The 19568-nt window shown below is 41.1% G+C and overlaps 1 protein-coding gene across 5 annotated transcripts in view; it reads right to left on the bottom strand.

The window, feature by feature from the left end:
* Nucleotides 1–3546: 3546 nt before the first annotated feature.
* SPOP (speckle type BTB/POZ protein) overlaps nucleotides 3547–19568 on the bottom strand; it is a 74565-nt gene continuing 58543 nt past the window's right edge. For all 5 annotated transcript variants that reach the window (XM_080680580.1, XM_080680581.1, XM_080680582.1 and 2 more), the window contains 5 exons: nucleotides 13766–13943; nucleotides 10937–10992; nucleotides 10330–10452; nucleotides 6372–6514; nucleotides 3547–4806 (listed from right to left, as the gene is read on the bottom strand). In XM_080680580.1, the coding sequence (XP_080536706.1) occupies nucleotides 4662–4806; nucleotides 6372–6514; nucleotides 10330–10452; nucleotides 10937–10992; nucleotides 13766–13943 (645 nt within the window). In that variant the 3' untranslated portion in view covers nucleotides 3547–4661. The remainder of the gene's footprint in view (nucleotides 4807–6371; nucleotides 6515–10329; nucleotides 10453–10936; nucleotides 10993–13765; nucleotides 13944–19568) is intronic.

Below are 19568 nucleotides of genomic sequence, written 5' to 3' on the forward strand. Positions count from 1 at the left end.
AAGGGAAGGGAGCAAAGAAACACCTCTCATAGGACTGGAGAGGATCTGGACCATGAGCACCTGGCCCAGGGCTGGGCAAGAGCAAAGCCCACTCACCGCCTTCTTGCCGCCTCCACTTGAGCCTGGGCTCCAGCACCTTCTGCCTCATCTGGTTTGGAACGGGCTCAGGGGTCATCTCCATACCTGTAGGCCTGTGTCTGTTGCCCATTTGGATGCAAGGTAATTACACCAGGATGCAGATGTGCACTTGACTTCATAAGGAGGTAGTGTGTTTGGAAGAAAAGCCTCCATTCTTGAAATCCCAGACTGTGCAAACTTGCAAGGGCCTGAGGGCTGACATTGAGCAGGGGTTTTCAAACTGAATACTTTCTGCAAACAAAGCCTTACCTGATGGCCATTATATAAAAAAGATGGAAACTAAGCTGCTTGGGGCGAAGTGCTAAGTGGTGGGTGTTGAAGGCGCCTGGGAGAGGGGACCAGAGTCCCCTTCCCCCTGTAGCTCTGGGTGGGGCTGGGGTTGGTCCTGGCAGTGGGATGGGGCAGCCAGGAGAGAGGTAGAGCCTTGGGGAGAGTCCAGTGGCTGATAGTTACTAACTGGTACAGAAGAGCTTTAGTATTTCCAGAACTAGTATTTCCAGAACTGCGTGCTCAGTCAGTCTATACCAGTGGTCTATACAAACAAAACTGAAACTATGTCCTTGGAAAAAAATCATAATGACTTCAACCTTTAATGTTCTCAGAGTTTCTTTTTTTTTTTTTTTATCTTGAAGGGCTATTTTAGGGGAAGTATCTCTTGTCTACAGGAAATATTTATATGAATTCAGCAATTCTATCAACTTCTTTTTCTTTTGTGAAATTCGAGTAAAAATAAAATTGTATCCAAAATATGATAGTTATGGTTGTTTAAATATTTTTATTGATTTCAGAGAGGAAGGGAGAGGGAGAGATAGAATCGATGAGAAACATTGATCGGTGGCTGCCTCCTGCACGCCCCCTACTGGGGATAGAACCTGCAACCTGGGCATGTGCCCTTGACCGGAATCCAACCTTGGAACCTTCAGTCTGCAGGCCGATGCTCTATCCACTGAGCAAAACCAGCTAGGGTGATTGTTATGGTGTTATAAAAGTATCTCTAACCGCACCACCCCCCCCCCCAAAAAAAAAAGATTGGACTCCAGCCCAGTATTTGTGTTTGTGTGTGTGTGTGTTTTTAAGAATTTGCTTTTGACAAAGATAAACCGAAGGATCTAATACAGTCATGTTGGGGGAATTCAGCTGTTCTTTTATAGGAGTTGAAGAGCCAGAACAAAGCAACAGTCAGTTTCAAAGTGCAGCTCAACTCCCCCTCTGTTTGTTGTTCTGTTCATAAACATACAAGCTATTTTCTTTCTTCTGCACAGGGCTCATGCAATATGGAGAATCCATAATAGGTTTAAACCAGATTTATAAATAAATGCGCAGAGTGGTGGTCAAGCCAGAGATCTTTGGGCCTAAGAAAAGATCTCAATGTCCCCGGCTGGAATATTTTTTAAAAGAAGAATCTCTTCAAAGGCCTAAAAGCCAACTGACTTGCCAGCGATAAGGAAAAGAGGCATCTCTTCCCTAAATTGTTAAAACCCAGAAAGGCGTTTGAGATGCCCAATGACAACAGAGAGGTTTAATCTCCACATAGGGAATGGGAACGATTCTCCATGGATGGCTCACTGTCTCCATGTCCAGATACAGGAGGGGCTGACGACAGGGGAGGAGGGGAGCTGGGAAGTGATGCCAGAAAACTCTATTTGGACCGGAAACAGCGACGCCAAAGGTGCTGTGAAACCGCTTGCCTGAAATATTGTTTTGATAAATAAGCCATATCCTTGCGGAATTGAAATCTCCAACTGTTCCACTGGCATGGACATCTCTGCAGTGACAGCACATGCCCCAGATTGTGGAGTTAACTTGAATTAAATTTCAGACGTGGGGGAGCTAAGGGAGGGGGTGGTGGCAGTGGGAGGGTTACAAACAGTATGCTGGGGCTCTGATGTTGTCACAACCAGATGGCTTCAACTGTATCATTTAAACAAAAACAAACACATCCAGAAATAATGTAATAATGACAAGAGAAGCATGGAGTAGCTTCACCAGGACCTGAAATCCTAACAGCTTTGTACCCTCAGTGAAGTCCACGTTAGAAATTCCATAAAGACTGAAAAATCCTACAAGGGATCTTCGTCCTGCCAGAAGCCTGGTGCCAGAATTGCTACACGCCCCCTTCCCCACCGAGGACATATTCCTCGAGCTCACCAGCCCCAGGCCCATTGCTCTCTGTGAGTGAGGAAGAAAGCAAATCCCAAGTCTGGTTTGTCTTCCAGGAGCCTCTGGAGAGCAAGCAGCAAAGGCACCTTCCCAGAGCTTCGCCCTTCTGACCCCACAGGAAGGAAGCTTTACCTGGAGTCCGTAAACACTTCAGAAAAGAAACTTCCTACAGTCACTGACAATCTTTTCAGGGCTCTACATTAGAACTGTCGCTCAACAGTTCTGCGATCATAGCGTGTCACGTGACTTCTCTGGGTTTCAACATCTCTCATCTATAAAATGGGAAGATGCTATCACTTGTCTTACCAAACATCAAGCTGTTGGGAAGTTCCGATGAGATACTGTGCATGGGAGGTTCGCTGAAAACTTGAGAATTGCTGAGCAAATGCAGTCACCTGAGGGACAATGTGGGTGCAGGAGACGCTGTGTAATGCCAGAACTGTGTGCTGATCTGGGAAGTAAGGACCAAGGAGGCACAGGGACAGCAGCCAGAACTTGGAGAACTGGGCGGGTCCTCACATAGGTGATGCTTAGAAGGACAATGAAGAGTGCAATGGATTGGTCGGTTTCCAAGAAGCAAATCCTGTCTTTGATTATATTGATAATAGATCTTATTTACTCCATTCCAGGGGTGGCAAGATAAATGAAAATTGGAATATTTGCAAAGGCTAAAGTCACTGAAGGGAATTAGAAGATGAAATATGTCGAGTTTCCATGTAAGGTCATATTGGCCACATGGCCAATGCATTTCCCAGTGTATCCCACCTTCCGACCCACACTGCTATGACCAAGGCAGAAGAGGAGCCCAGAGCATTCCTGTGAGCTCGCTGGGAATTCAGACATCACATCAAGTCAGTGACAGAACCAATGAGAGAGAATAACTTCCCTTTATTTAATGTCCACATTCATGTCCCCTTGATCTTTTTATATTTCACTGGGAGGACATTGAGAGTAGGTCTTAGAACTTGTAGGGTGCAGAAAGCCCACTTCCATTACCTGTCTTGGTAGAGGCAGGAGCCTGATCCCCAGTAGGATGTGGATTGTGAGATCCTCAAGGACAAGAGACTGGCAGATGCTGGTAGCTCGCCAAGGAACCTGAGATTAGGGAGATGTAATAAACCCCACCACTCAGACCTTTCAAACATTATCTCTGCAAACTGCAGGATCAAACTAGGCCTTCAAAATCCCTTAAGGAACTCAGACCCCAAACACCAATCAGATGAGTGAAACAAAAGACCAGAGATACCACACAGTACAAAATAGTCATTATTTATATTTTCAAAAAGAAAAAAATTAACATTTGGAAGTTCTCCCCTGTAGGAAGAGGAGTGAATTGGAAGGAACAGGACTGGCTCCTATGCAGGCGCAGGTACGAACAGCTGAGCAATCGGGGCTGGGATTTTTTTCACACAGCGTTAATAATAAAATTTCCTTTTCTTTTCTCTTCTTTTTATGTTTTGTGTGTGTGTGTGTGTGTGTGTGTGTGTGTGTGTTTTAGAAAAGGGGGGAGGAAGGAGAAATAAAATCAGAGAAAAATGCCAAAAAAACATTTTCCACAATATCTAAAAACAGAGAGCTATAGTTCTTGTCAAGACAGTATGAATTCTGGGTGAATTATTTTTTTCCAGTTTCAACACCAATAAAGATTTTTTGCAAAAGCCACCACATCAGAACACTCATCTTCCAGATCAAATAACCTCCTTCCCCTTTCGCCTTGGTCGTTTTCATAAAGGGGTAAAAGGACGTATTCTGTTCTTGCAAACAGTAAGTGCTAACAACAAGAGAGCTCTTCTGAGACTTGTATGGTGGTGAGAAGTTTTCACAAATATCCAAGTTTTAGCACAGTTGGATGGACTGAAATTTCTCTCAATATAAATAGTACTGGAATCCACAAAATGATTTTTGAGAAATTCTGCAAAAATCCTTTCTTGTTTCCTTTTCTTTCCCCTTCTCTTAAAACTAACTGTCCTTCCTTTTTTTTTCCTTTTTGCTCCAGGCACCTGACGATTTGTTCTGCTCAGTCAGATGCAGACAGGTTTCTCCAAGTACCACCGCAGGGATGTCCTCAGGGCCAGTGCCTAACCGAATCCCCACAGGATCAAACTCGGTCAGGCCAAAGGGAACACAGTGACGCAGCAACAGGGTTTTCATTAGGTTGAACAGCCCCGAGTCCCCGGCCCTTCCCTCCCCCCATTTCCCCCAAGTTTATTTAGTGCTGTTTTAAAAGTCTGGGGCCGAGATGCAGTCTTTCCCCCACAGCAGAGTCAAAGCTCCACAGATTGCGCTGTCTACCTGGTGGTCAATGGCAGCAACAGTGGCTGCTGCTTCTGGAAAATAAACGGAGTCTTATAACAGGCAGGATCTTAGGACTGCTTCAGGCGCTTGCGTGGGGGTCCCAGAAAGGGGCACTGTGCTGAAGCCAGAGAGCGGTATGCCTCAGCCACCAAGTGGGGATGTGACACCACCATTGCCTTCCACCCCGAGGTCTCCAAGACATCCGAGGCATGACTAGGAGAAATGTGAGAGATGGGTTACCAAAGGAGGGAGTGAAGGATGGGTTATACAGCCGCCTAGACAGCCTAATTTCCCAGAGTTTGCTATAAAGGGTGTCAATGCAGGAAACACTCAGACAGAAAACCCTTAATATGCTTGAGAATTTGCTTGTTAGAGGGTATGCAGACCGGTGACCAGATTGTGGCTGTTGTGACTCTGAATACCAGGACTTAGACCTACTATATTACTAACTACAAGGTGAAATGTCCCTCAGGCTAGTCTCTACACTGTCAAAGCTCTTTACATTTTTAAAATCCTCACCCCAGGATATGATTTACTGATTTTAGTGAGAGGGGAAGGGGGATGGGGTAAGAAACATCAGTGTATGAGAAAATAAACGATTGGTTGCCTCCCATACACTCGGACAGGGACTCGGACAGGGGCTCGAACCTGCAACCTTTCCGTGCATGGGATGATGCTCCAACCAACTGAGCCACACCTGCCAGGACTGTCAATGCTCTTTATGTTGCTAATGAAGAGACAAGAGACAGCTTGGAGCTTCCACCTGGCTCAGCCATTTCCTAGTGCCCTAACCACAGAGCAGATCAGAGCCTGGGGTCTATCTGAATGAAAAGGAGGGGATACTAACCGCACTTCCTTGAATGGTTCAATCTACAAAGTACCAGGCAAGTGTCTACCACAGACTGAGCACTCACTAGGACCATCACTTGGTGGTCTCCTCTTTTTTCTCAATCGTTAACTCCTTTGAAACAATCTTACAAACGGCCTTAGAGGGCATCGTTTCCTGATTTGGGGCATTTTCCTTGATGAATAATGTTCACTATTTGCCTGGCCACCTCTTAGACCAGTGGTCGCCAACTTTTCGGGCCTCATGGACCACCAGTGATGGGCGGACACCGGTTGGCGACACTGTCTTAGACCCATCTCTGAGGTTGTTGTGAGAACTGTTGTGAGGGTTTTATGAAGCCTGCTCTTTTTTGAGTTTTCTCCAACTGCTGTTCCCTATCAGGCAAGGGAGTAGAACATGCCTCACTGAGAATTATTTCAGAAAGTAATATGGCCAGGTCATTTGTCATTTAAGGTTGAAGGAACAGATCTACTGGAATGAACATTTCTTTCTCAAAACAGTATTTAACAACCCCATCTACTGATGACCCCTTCTCTTTCCCCCATTCCACAATGGACCATTAGATATATTTTACTAACTCATAAAAACACACTTCTGTTCACTCAGAGATCTGCATGCCTTTCATCAGGCCAGTGAATGTGAAGTAAAGATGCTGTCATTTGGGGAACACAGCTTCTCCCGGGCAGCACATTATCGTTTTCATCAATCTGATCACTACAAGGAAGTAAAACACCTCACTCAGCAATCAAGTTAGACCCATGAAAGCAAAACCATCTTCCACACTGTCAAGATGAAGGGAAAGATGAAAACTATATTTACTACTAGAAGTTAATGAAGCTTCTCGTCTATTTTATTCACTAATTCAAAGTCTTTTCAGTTCTCTAGCTATCCCAACTACCCTGAAAGAAGAACTTTGAAGATGCCAACTCACTAGTTGATGAAATCCACTGCCTGCGTTTTCAATTGATCTGCGCTGTGGAGGTCAGCCAAGATGAGAATTTCTGCGGCGTTCTCCACAGAGAGGTTACTGCAGAGGGCATCTTCACACATGACCTTTAAGCGCTCCAGGGCATACTGTAAAACACAAGCACTGCTGTCAGAGCAGGAATAGCTCTGGGCTGACCGCTACTGAAGCTGTACCATCATGTAACGGATACCTGAACAGAACTGTGCAGACTGTGAGAAGGCTAATACTGCAATTATAAAACATAACCATACTCCAAATGCTGAGATGAAGACAGCTAAAATAACGTGCATACCTACCATTCCAGTTCTACAGTATACCTAGGAGAAAAATGGCAATTAGGAAATAGACCCACATCCTCACGTTTATCATAACCCGATATTATTCAAGTGTTTCTTAAACCATCACTCCCCACCCATACAATGACGGATCACCCTGCTTCAGGTCACAAGGGACATGACATGTTCACCGCCTGCAATCCTTTCATTCAGAGCCACACTAGGTGAAGCACAGTCGCCGGCAGAGCAGGATATCCCGACTGGCCCACTGGGCTGTGGAAAGAAGCCCTGTGGTGACTTTCACCAGCATCTCTGCCACTAGTTGTTCCTGAATGAGGGTCAACCCCAGCCTCCTTTCAAACAGAGGATAAATGGAGTCCTATTTTATTGGGGTTGAGGTTAAGATTCTCAGGGTAGAAAAACAAAGCAACAAAGACCCTGGGATCCAGTTTCAGTCTAAAAATTCTTCCAAGCAAAGGGTATAAATGTTTTATAAATGAAAGTCTAGGTTAATATTGGGCACATTTCATTTAGTTGATTTGTTTTGACGCAACTGTACTCCTTGCTCTCAAATATGAGATTATGAACTTACTAAGGAACTTCAAGGATAAGGAGGAGGAAGGCATAAAAGGAGGCACAAAATAAAATGTCATTAATCAGTTTACAGGAAAGGGGTTTGGTTGAGGGTCTTCAGTCTCCCTATCGGTCCCATCTTAAGGGGCCTCAGAACTCAATGGCACAATATTCCTCTAAGCTGAATCATGGCAATCAAACCAGACCAATTTTATTTTTATGAATTCTGGGTGAGGAGGCATATCTGCTGGCACTATGATCTCCTGCAGCAAAAAGAGAATTTTATTGGTTTTGGTGCAGCTTTAATTTTTACATTTGAGTAACTGGAAAACAGTTTCCATGGAAAACAGGAATGACACTAGACAAGCAAGAAATTAGGTTTTTGTTTTAAAAGGGTGAAAAGGGTTTGGTAAATGTTCAGTTTTTACACCGTGCTGCACAGAATATTCCTCTTATCCTTTCTCAGTACATTCTTTTAAAAGGACTTTTACTGTGAATAGCTCTGATCCCTACTGCATAATTAGACAAAAGTAGCCACTGCTGTCCCTTGGGGGACAAAGTTTTTTTCTTAATTATACTTCTGAAAAACCTGCCTAATGGCAGTACTTACCCAAGAGATTGAAATTGTGTCTCCTGTTTTGTTTTGTTTTTGGTCTAATTACACATGTCCCCAGGAGACTGGAAAAGCTCAGAAGAAGCTGTTGCAGCCTCTTGGGTAAATTCTAGATGTTTAGATCCTTCCATGAAAGATTTCTTATTCTGTTTTCTTGAAGCTTACAAGGAAGTATAAAGGTAAGAATATTTTCAAATAAGCTTGGAGCAAAGAGTGTCTAATGGGAAATTCTGAATGGAATTTGAAAACACACCCTTTAGTTATTTCTCATTCATAAATTTGAAGTATTGCTGTGATTCAACTGCTTTAGCTTTAAAATCCCAAGTTAACAAATTGTACCGAAAATACCATCCTTAGAATGTCCCTTCAGGCTGATCCCTATGCTCTGAACTCTGATAATAGTAGGTTCCCAGTAAGTTCTCTGGTTGAGGAGCAGAAATGAAAACCCAGGGACACAGATGTCTAACCCTGGCTCTAAGAATATACAACTCTGAACCTTAGTATTTCTGTCTAAAAAGTGGGCCTTTCGATACTACTCACCATTATGGGAACTAGAAGATGAGAGGGAGATAAATGCCTGTGTATAAGCACCAAGTGACTGCTTCATTGAAAATTAGAGGGCAGATGAGTCAGAATCACTATAAAATTTGTATTTATAAAAAGCAGGTATTGGGCACTAGCCAATTTGGCTCAGTGGATAGAGCGTGGGCACTCAGACTTAAGGGTCAAAGGATGGATTCCGGTCAAGGGCATGTACCTTAGTTGAAGGCTCAATCCCTGGCCTGGTGTGGGTGAGTGCAGGAGGCAACCAAGCAATGCGTGAGACACATCGATACTTCTCTCTCTCTGTTTCTCCTCCTCCCTTACATGCTCTCCAAATATCAATGGAAAAAATATCCTCGGGTGAGGATTAACAACAACAACAAAAAAAGCAGCAGGTATTAGGCTGTGTGCCTTCCACTTCCTCAGAGCTCACAATGTGTATTTCCTTACTGTCTCCACTGGAAGCAAGTTTCCTCTGGTCAGGGCTGAGCTAGACTGAAATGGTATGGGATGTTCGCATTGCTTAACTGTATTAATTCAGTCTTGAAAGGTAATATGCAGGATACAGTATTATTCAATCCTTTTCATCTGCAGCATTGATTGGGTTTACATGCCTTATCCTCTACTAACACTCCAAAACGCTGATCAATAAAGACAAAGCCTCCTCCTCTGTCCTCAGGGGTGCAAAGGAAGGTGGAAGGAGACTAGTCCCATGAGCAAATCCTGAAAAGGCGCTAGTGCCCTTACGTCAGAGCCAGAGCCAGCTCTGCCTCAGATGGGCACTGCAGCATCCTGGCAGAAAGAAGAGACGCTTCCAGCAGAGAACCATCTTTCTCAGAGGCTGTACTATTGGATGGGTTTAAGTTCTTTGACACTCTTACCGCAACCCCCGCTTCCCAACACAAGAAAAGCTCCCACAGGATAAACAGTAATCATACACACACACCCCCATCATGCTTCTTTAGCCCAAGGGCTTGGAGGACAGACAGGTCACTGAGCTTTCTTTAATGTATTTATACAATGGAAGTCAGTTTCTCAAAGTGTGCTTTGGGGAACACTAATCTAGGGGGGATCTTTTAGGAAAAGAATTCCAGGGTTAACTAAATTGGAGAAATGCTATGATAGTGCACATGAACATACTAAAGGTTCTGAGAAATCCTGCAATAAAATAGCAACAATACACAAAACCTCGCATTTCACTTGGTTAAACTCAGTGTTTCATTGGGAGTGAGCCTGCAACTGAGGTACATGCCTTTCCCCCCACCCTAAGCTTATTTTGGGAACCACTGGTCTATTGTTTTAGGTAATCACATTTCCTTGCTAAGATCCACATTTTCATTTTCACACTTTAACATCTCAAATCAAAATGTATCTTACAATCGAAGTATACATTTACTGTAGTAGTAGCTCTCATTTCCCAAAAAGCTATTAATCATCTTATAATTTTGAATATTTCAAAAACTACTTAGGGGAAAGTTAAAAATGCTAACCAGGACATTAGAAAAAAAGATTATTCTCTTATTGAAAAAGTTTCAATAAAAGTTAATGAACCCAAGAACATTTTATAAATTATAAAGCCAAATTATAAATCCAAATGTGAGTCTTAAATATCACTATGGTTAAATCTTTTTTTTTTTTTTTTTAACTATGGTTAAATCTGAGAGGTAATTTAGCAGACTTGTTCTTTTCCATAGGTAGAGTGACCATATATAATTTACCCATTCAAAGCAGGATGCTTTTGAAAATAAAAAGGGTGCTATCAATAATTGGGCTGCAGCACAAGAATAAAACAGGACTGTCCAGCCAAACTAAGATAGGTGCTCATCTTACTTACCAATGCAGCATAGAAGCCTTGCCATGAAACTCAAGAAGTTACAGAAATTCCTAGTTTTGTTAATACTTTCTATTCCTATCTCACCTTGTCAGCAGCTGCCAGCAAATCATCAGCCATTTTGTCCAGGTTTGGAGCTTTCCCCGTGTAAATGAAGCACATCATTTCCTTAAAAACTTCAGGCTCCACATCATTGATTTCAACCCGATTCTATGCCAGAAAAACTGGAAGTCAGAAACATTCCAGCAAAACAAATTCCCTAAACAATTTTCATGATGTTAAGCTCTGGTGAGGAGAGAAGCTTGTATCATTTAAAACCTAACATGAATGGAAAATTGCTCTTTGCCATATTTGATTATAATATTCTCCGTCATATGTACCACCTTTGTTTTCAAAGACAACTATAGCTTTCATTTTTTTACCTTTCTTTTCTTGAGTAGAAACACATGTCTAATACCCTCACCCCAAATCCTTTGGATCATCTGCCTGGGAGAGAGTGAGTCTCCTTTACCTAGAATCCTTCTGGACTTCTCTCCACTCTCACACTTACAAAATGTCCTTTCAGGGAATTCGTACTCCATTTCAGTAACACAGTAAGAAAAGATAACTAGGAAAATAAATCTGCTGCCAAATTGGAAAACTCATCAGAATCTAGTCACCTAGCTAGAAGACATATTTTTACCCTGATACATACCTTTTTGCTCTCCTCCATTTCATGTTCAAACATGGCACTAAAAACTGGAGAACGAGCTAGAAAGTGAATGGCAACAGAGACAGATGTGGTTATCACACTGTAATCACTTGGCTCTTCTGTTATGTAGAAGAGGTCATTTTCCTTCCCGTCGCACTGGTATAGGAAAGGGTCTTAAGCCTCAAATTATATCAGAATTATAAAATTCATTTCTTTTTATATTATACCAACAAGTAATTACAATACATAGCTAAAAAAAAGAAATTGCTACTTTCAAAGTAATTTATTAGCTAGATTCCAAACTTTCATGTTTTAAGGAAATTACTCAAATTTTTCTATATGTTGGATGACAATGATATTCTCTGGGTAGATTTGGGGGTTCAAATGGAAGGTCCTTTAGGGTCCTAAGCAGGATGTCTTGATACCTACATTTCTGCCTGGAAAAAAGACACCTACTTTCCCCACTTCCAGGGACCACATAGCAAGGAGGCCGAGAACAAGGCTCAACGGCATCCACTAACTAGATGAAATGCATGCTCATTTACGTCAGGTTTTCTGGTCCTTCCAGCCTTGCATTCTAACAGAGATGGCAACTTCCCAAAGAGGCAAGAAAAAGAAATCTTAGGGATTACATCATTTGTAGCCTTTCAAAGCTCAACCCTAATAAAAAGTAAAATAAAATTTAAAAAAAGCTCAACCCTACCTAACAAAATCTTATTCCTTACTATTTAATGTCTCTCATTGGGGATAATTTAATTTTTTCCTTAAAGGTGGGAATAATGAAAAAAGGTTAAGAAACAGTGTTCTAACTCATGCCCAATTCTAGTCTAATGAACACTATAAATAATAAGTAAACTTAATTTCAACTATGAAAGTAATAAAATGGCTAAGAACTCAACTCTTATCATGTTGTCCGACAAATCGGGGAATTGGTGAAAGTTAAGACTACCAATCTCTACCTGAGAGAGGAAGATAGATGGAATATATACAGGACTTTGAGCTAACAAGTAACTGGAACTTTGACCTATAGTTTATGTTAGGAAGGATTAATTTTATATCTGCCATTTTTTAACCACACAATCTTGGGCAAATCACTAAACCCTCTGAGCCTCAATGTTTTAATCTATTCCAAAGAATATTAATTCTCCTTGTTCTTGTCTCAGAAGGGCTACAGACTAAAAGGTACTAAATAAATACATTACAGAAATTGAAGACTAAAGGGCTGGTGCTTTTCATAAAGAGGGAAGGGTCCAAAGCAATGATTTGCTTAGAGGGTCATCATTAGCTAGACAGACGCTGAGGTTATGAGAATAATAAAATCACCCAGGGAGAATAAATAGAATGAAAAGAGAACTGAGGGAACACCAATGTTTAAAAGGATGCGTGAAGAAGAGGGAGGCCACACATCAGAGGTAGCCAGAGAACCAGAAGAAAACTAGAATGAAGGAGCCAAATAATACATGAACGAGAGTCCCTCAAATATAAGAACTAGCCGGCCATATTACTTTGGAAAACTGCTTTCATTGCATGTAGATGAACTGAGGATAATGGGAGGAGAGAAGTTGAGACAGTAAATGTGCTAACTTAAGAAATTTAGCTGAGAGAGAGAAAGAGAGAGAGAGAGAGAGAGAGAGAGAGAGAGAGAGAGAGAGAGAGAGGATAACTAGAGGGAGAAGCCTGAGCCTGTTTATAGACTGAGGGTAAATAGGCAATAGGAGAAAGAGAGTTGATGAAGATACCAGTTAACAAGGGTATAAGTGGCAGAGTAAGAAGAAGAAGGCAGTATGGGATATGAAACAGAACGGAAGTAGAAAGTACAGTGCTCTGGACACAAGGAAGAACACCCCTTCCATAGAGAATGCAGGGAAAATGCAGGTAAGGTGAGAGGCAAGAGCTAAGAGACAGGGCCTCAATTTTCTCTTGGAAGAAGTAGCAAGGTCATCTTTTAGGAGCTGGAGATTAAAGGAGAGTAGTCAAGTTTTGAAGTAGCTGTTGTTGAGAAAAAGAAAGGGAGCTAACTGAAGGAAGAGTTCTTGGCAGTGATGAGGGCCTGAGTATGGAGCGCTAACCTAAGAGTTGATGACTTTCTTTAGCAATACATGGTAACATCTAGTTCAGAGAGTGAACAGAAAGATGGTTAGATTGAGACAGGGTGAGGTTTGCCAGGTGTGTATTTTAGGAGAGAGCTGAGAATCTTGGTAAGAAATCTGTTGCTGAAGGTTCATGCTATTTCCTTTTATGTCTGATGGCCTGAACAGAAGTTTGTGGCTGACTGCTATGCTTTCACATGAGGTCAAGTCAGCCCTGCCTTATCAGTTCCCCTCTGTGTCAGTCTTTCTGGTCTCAAAGACTAAGGGCCTATTATTAGAATAAGACCTGATCCTCCATGTCACTGGCAATATTCTTATCCTTCTAATATGTTTATATGGAAGAGAGGGCTAAGATCTCCAGGGTGGGGGACTTAACTAGAACGTAGTTTATCCTGAGTCTAGAATCCTCTCTGTTATATCCTACGTCCCTGTCTAGGGACTAATACTTGATCCTAAGCAGTGTTTTGACATCTGTTCTCTAGGTGCAAAGGCATTCAATACATATCATCATCCATTCCTTGAAAATGGTGGCCTAAGTCCACTACAGAGAGGAAGAAATACCATTTTTATGCAGAGTTGCCTTTTTGGTTATGACAACTAATGTCACCACAATATAAAAATATATTTAGTTGCAATTTTTTTTCACTAGTTCAAAAGGCTGAAGTTATTCAAAAGGTCATTATAGAGCCACTGGTTTGCCTTGTTTCACCAAAACGAACGCTCCCCACGAATAGATACTAACCTGCTAAGATTGCTTTGTGAGCCTGGAATTCCTGGCCAGCAACACACAAACAACAGTCTGTGAACCGGGAATTCTCCCAAAGTCCTCCTAACTCATCTGCCAACCGGCACTCGGGAACCTTCACCATATTCATGGTATTCTGGCCAGAAATGTTGACGGAATCTTGCACCACACTCACCTGTAAAGACAAGGAAACAGTCCAAAGCTTTTGTTATCAGGAATTTTCTTCCCAGCAGGAAAAGAGATGATTTTTACCTCATTCAGATACTAATGTTAGTCATATTCTCTTGAAACCACCTCCACAAATCAAGGCTTTATCCTCTGGATCACGTAATTTTCGATCTATCACAATTATACTTAGTCTACACCATCTCAGGAAAATAGGGAGAGAGCCCCACAAATCTCCTTCTCCTCCAACTTCTAATAAGCCTCACCTCCCCTTCCCTGAAAACCTGGGCAAAACCATCAGAGGGAAAAACTAAAAGAAACAAATGTTAAACCTCAAGTATTTACCTTATTCTGCCTCAAGGTTAAATACAAAGAACTCCTATAGAAACTACCATTTAAATTAAACTCTTTAGAGAGAAAAATCTAGTACACCTAAAAGCACTTCACTTACTTTAGTTAGGTCTGGAACATGAAAATAAAATGCAACTTCCATATGGCATGGTAAGTAATTGGCACTTCCTTGCAAGCGTTAATTTAATGAACAGGACTAGGCTTGGAAGATCTTTCTGGTAGAAATAATTGTATGGGTATCCCACACCATTTATACCCTTACTTAGTCATTTGTGACAATGAAATACAAGATGGCTGGCTTCTGCTAGACTTGCACTCATAGCTTTAGAATGGAATGATGAGAACAGGTTTAAAGAGGGATCCAACTTGCCACATGGCTTCAGCAGCAGGTTTTAACCAGTTGAATTAACAGTTCAATTTAGATTTAAAACAAAACAAGGTAACTTCTAGATGGGTCAGTGAAAGTGAGGTAAGTTTGTTAGTATACCAATACAAGAATTTATAAATCATATACCGTTACAAATAAATGTAAGTTACCAAACTGAAGCAGATCAGTCTTCCGCCTAGCAATCACTGCTATGCTTCATCTTCTACATCGTAATAGGTTAGAAATGTTAAAATCAAAGCAGAATTCATAAACCTTGAGAATCAGCTCCCCCATTTTGCTATTCTGATAAGTTAGTTGAGAAAGGCAGCTTAGGAACATCCTAAATGACCCAAATTTCTTTTAACCTTCAAGACAGAAGTCATCCCTTAAATGCAGTCATAAACCCTGAAGCAAAGTTAATGCCCCATCCAAATGACCCGCAGTCCCTTCTGTGCAGGAGTGAGATATTTATTACCAGGTCAAGAAATTTATTCATTTGTTTAAAACGAGCTGTTATAGTCTTGAGCGATGAAGCAGCCAAGTTAATCAATTATGAATGTGCTTAGCATTAGCAGCACATTTATCAGAGCCAGATTATAACATTATTTTAATAGCCTGAGACCCAGCACCAACTACTGCTCAGATTTTCTCTTGTCCTGTGTAAGATCTCTAATTTGGGTCAGCCATTCTCTCATATTAATACTCTTATTTCTTTGATATAATATTAATATCAAAGTAGAAGATGCCTGTTTCCAGTTATAGCTTAAAAATACCGCTGATTAATTTTTTTTTAAAAAAGGAGAAGACCAAGTAAATTCAGCTTCCTCATAGAGAAAGGCAGGACTCTCTTGGGATGACCAATGAAGGGAATGGAGAATGCTTCTGGCACTAGGTGCTAAGCCTGAATTAAACCAGGCTGACAGGAGCCCAAAGTCATTAACACTTGATGGCAATTTACTAGTCTGAGTAAAATGAATTGGCAAGAGACAAAGTGAATTTCAAACTATGGTTACCACAGACCCTCTGCTGGTTAGATGCATGCTTGGTAATGAGTGGGGCACCCAAAACTGTGACTCCTCTTGCAGGGACAATTCCTCTCTCTAGACACAAATAGGAACTCAGCAGGAAGGAGAATGTACCTTTACTGTCTGAGCCAGACTTGTTCTGTAGATATATGGATGCCTGGAGTCTCCAGAGCTCAGAATGTCTGGCACCTCTTACCAACATTAAATACGCTTAATTAAAAATAAATTTTAAATGGCATTCACAAATGAGTCTTCAGAGCCCAAACTTTTAACTTAGAAAGGGATTGTTTTCCTCTGCAAATGATGCTGCTAAAATGAAACCATTTTGAGAAAAACTAAAGATTTTTTTAATGCCTATAAAATTGACTATGGAGACTCATTCAGAATTACAGCTGCGAAGATGACGTGACTGTGACATTTATGCCGTCTTACAAATGACTGCATGAAAATGTCTCAGGAAGGCTGTATAACCCTCTAAATTTCAAGTTGTAAAAGGGCCTCACTTTTAAAGTCAATTACTTTTCTTAAAAAATAAAATTTCATAAAAGACTAAAGATTGTGCCAATTCTTGAATATTTTACTTAAACATAAAAAATAAAACCAATGGAAATATATTTTTTAACTTCTATATCATTAAAACAATTGAGGTGGGAAAAGACTCTGCATATAGACTGTTTATAGCAGCAGCACTGTTTCTAATCAAAAGACTAGCAACAACCTAAATGCCCATCAACAAAAGAATAAATAAACTGTTGCATATTCACACAAATATTATACAGCAGTAAAAATGAATGAACTGTAGTTACATCCACAATATAAATTTTAGAAACATAATGTAAAAAGAGCAAGTCCTAGATGACTACATACTTTCTGACACCAACTTTATAAAGCTCAAAGCCAATCAAATGTAAACAATATATTATTCAAGCTACAAATAATAAATGAGGGGATGATAACATGTAAATCAAATAGTATATCCTGAGGGGGGAAGACAATAGGTTTAAGGAATAGGGGAGAAACATACAAGTTAATTCCAAGTTATTGCTGGGTTGGTTGTAGTTTATTACATTATCATATTTTATAACCTACTAGAGGCCCGGTGTACAAATTTGTGCACCAGTGGGGGGGTCCCAGCCAGCTTGGGGGAGGGGCCACAGGTGGTTGGCGGGCTGGCCCCGCCCCTGATTGGAGGGGGTGCTATTGGCAGGGCGGACCGGCCGGCCGGGGGAGGATCTGTGGGCTGTTGGCCAGCCGGCCCCACCCCCCTGGGTTGAACTCACGGTTGAACTCCCAGTTGAACTCCCAGTCGAGGGGACAATTTGCATGTTAGCCTTTTATTATATAGGTTAATAATGTTACATATTAAATCACCATTTTTGTAGGACAAAAACAATCAAATATTGGCATTTTGACATAGTTCAACTAAAATATCCCAATAATTCATTAATAATAATAATAAGGAAATAAATGAATAGATCCATGTAGGGAGCGGCTCTAAGGTCAAGCCTCGGAATGACTTGTGGCAGGGCCACAAACAAGTCCCAGCCTGGAGGGCAGAGCTCTCCTAGCATTGTTAAGCCTGACCTTGTAGCCCTCCCTAATTCCTTCCTAAGTAGCTAATGGGCTGTGGGAGGTGCAGCAAGTGTTGCCAAAACAAGAACATTTGTATACGTGTTAATCTTACATTATCAGACTATAAAATAAAGGGTTCTGGGTCTCTGTCTCTCCAGCAGAGGACAGCTGTCCCACCCGACCCCAGCCTTTTCCTTCTATCTCTGTGTCTGTCTCTCTTTCATTTTCTCAATCCCCAGCTGCCCCTACTCAGGAACCGGACTACTCTCTAGCCCCACTGGACGTGAAAAAGCGAGAAATATTTATAGATCCACACATTTAAAATTTGGCAAAAATCATATTCCCAGGCTATGAAGGGATATTCTATGTTTGAGAAGGAAAGAAATGTTTTAAGAGTTAAGTAGTATCTCCTGGTTTGCGTGGTTCAGTGGTTGAGCATCAACCTATGAACCAGGAGGTCACGGTTAGATTCCCAGTCAGGGCACATGCTTGGGTTGTGGCTTGATCCCCAGTGGGGGGCATGCAGGAGGCAGCTGATCAATGCATCTCTCTCATCATTGATGTTTCTCTCTCCCTCTCCTTTCCTCTCTAAAATCAATAAAAATATATATTTTTTAAAAAAGAGTTTAGTAGCATCTAGATATTTCATATTTCCTATGGCATTTCATATTTCAATTTTAATTGCAACATTACAAAGAAACACTGAAATCTTCTACCTATCAAAGTCATATACAATGAAGGTGGAACATGTACATCTTTATTGCTAACATCTATTTGTTTTCAATATAAGAAATGGAGTGAAGAAGGGTCAACAGAAGCTTAAAAGTAGATTTTCCATGGTCCAAATTATTAAAAGTGTAAAGCTTTCATGATTCTGTTTCATTACCAAAATAAATACTCTCTGTTAAGAAAACCTGGTAAAGCCCATGTTTCCCTGGCTAAATAGCATTTAGCTCCACTTAGCATGGCACAGCAGCCTAGAGATAGAAAATGGAGGCTGATACTAATTTGCTGCACAATGTTAGGAAAAAATTACCTGACCTCCCCAGGCACCGCTTCTCTCCCCAACAACATGAAATGAAGATAATAGAACTAACCTAGCTCAAAGGATTGTGAAAAGAGACAATTCAAGGAATGCTTTGAAAATGCTTCCAAATACATTAGCTAAGCAATATCAACTTGGAAGAATTGCCACATTTCCTAATAGTCAGACAAAAACATCACTGAAAATTGAATGTGAACCCAGTGTGGCACATTATAAACAAGACCACCCATTCGGCATTTTCAGAGTTTGCAATCTAATTTCATTTAAATATTCATTAACAGTAATATTACTAAAATAAAGCCCAAACATACAAATGTGTGATTCTTAGTCTTGCACCTTAGAATGAATTTCCTCCTGCAACCTCTGGGAATATAAAAAAAAATTTAAAATTAATGAAACTATACTTGCATCACGACAGGACAGACATGTGTCTGGGCCAAAGACTGAGTGAGGAATGGAGCAGTGGAGTATTCATAATCTAAATTTGTATGAGGGCATCAACTTCACAAAAGCTTCTAAATAATAACAAAATACTATTTAACCCAATAATAAATAAAATATGAATATGAACTAAAATAAACTGGTGTGTGTGTGTGTGTGTGTGTATATATATATGTATGTATATATATATATATATATATATATATATATATATATATATATATTTTTCCCCCCATTGATAAAAGGAAGCAACAGGTCAAAGAGATAGGACTTACACTGAACTTACACTGAAGAATAATCTAGCTTTGTAAAGCGCTAAGAACTCAGATTAGCTGTATATATTTTTAAAACCCACACATCCAACACACACCCCCACGCAACTGTCTTGCAATGCTGAATGCTACTAAGTCCACAGAGAGCCTTGGAACAGAAACGAGTCTCACTAGGCACAAGCCCAAGTATGATAAGTAACACTCAGCACCTGTGGCCAACAGAGAAGTGTGAGAAGAACAGATGGCATACCTGGTCCGATGGTAAGAAACTGATGGCATCAGCAGAACCCAGCAGACGTTTCCCTGTTGAACATCTCCTCACTTCCAAAGTGTCATCTCACTTCCCTTCTAAGTCAGTAAGGCAAATCTAAACTTAACCACAGGATTTCTCCTAAGAGAATTTTACATGGGGAAGCGAAGTGGGAGAGAGCGCCTCAGTCTTCACCACAGGATGAGAGGTTGCCAAGTGAGGGCAAGACAATTGGCCTCCAAATCAACAATGTCCATACAGAAGGTGGAGCAGATTTGGGCGGGGGGGGGGGGGGGGCATATGAGAAAAGGC

This window comes from Plecotus auritus (genome assembly GCF_963455305.1).
Source record: "Plecotus auritus genome assembly, chromosome: 7".
NCBI lineage: Eukaryota > Metazoa > Chordata > Mammalia > Chiroptera > Vespertilionidae > Plecotus > Plecotus auritus.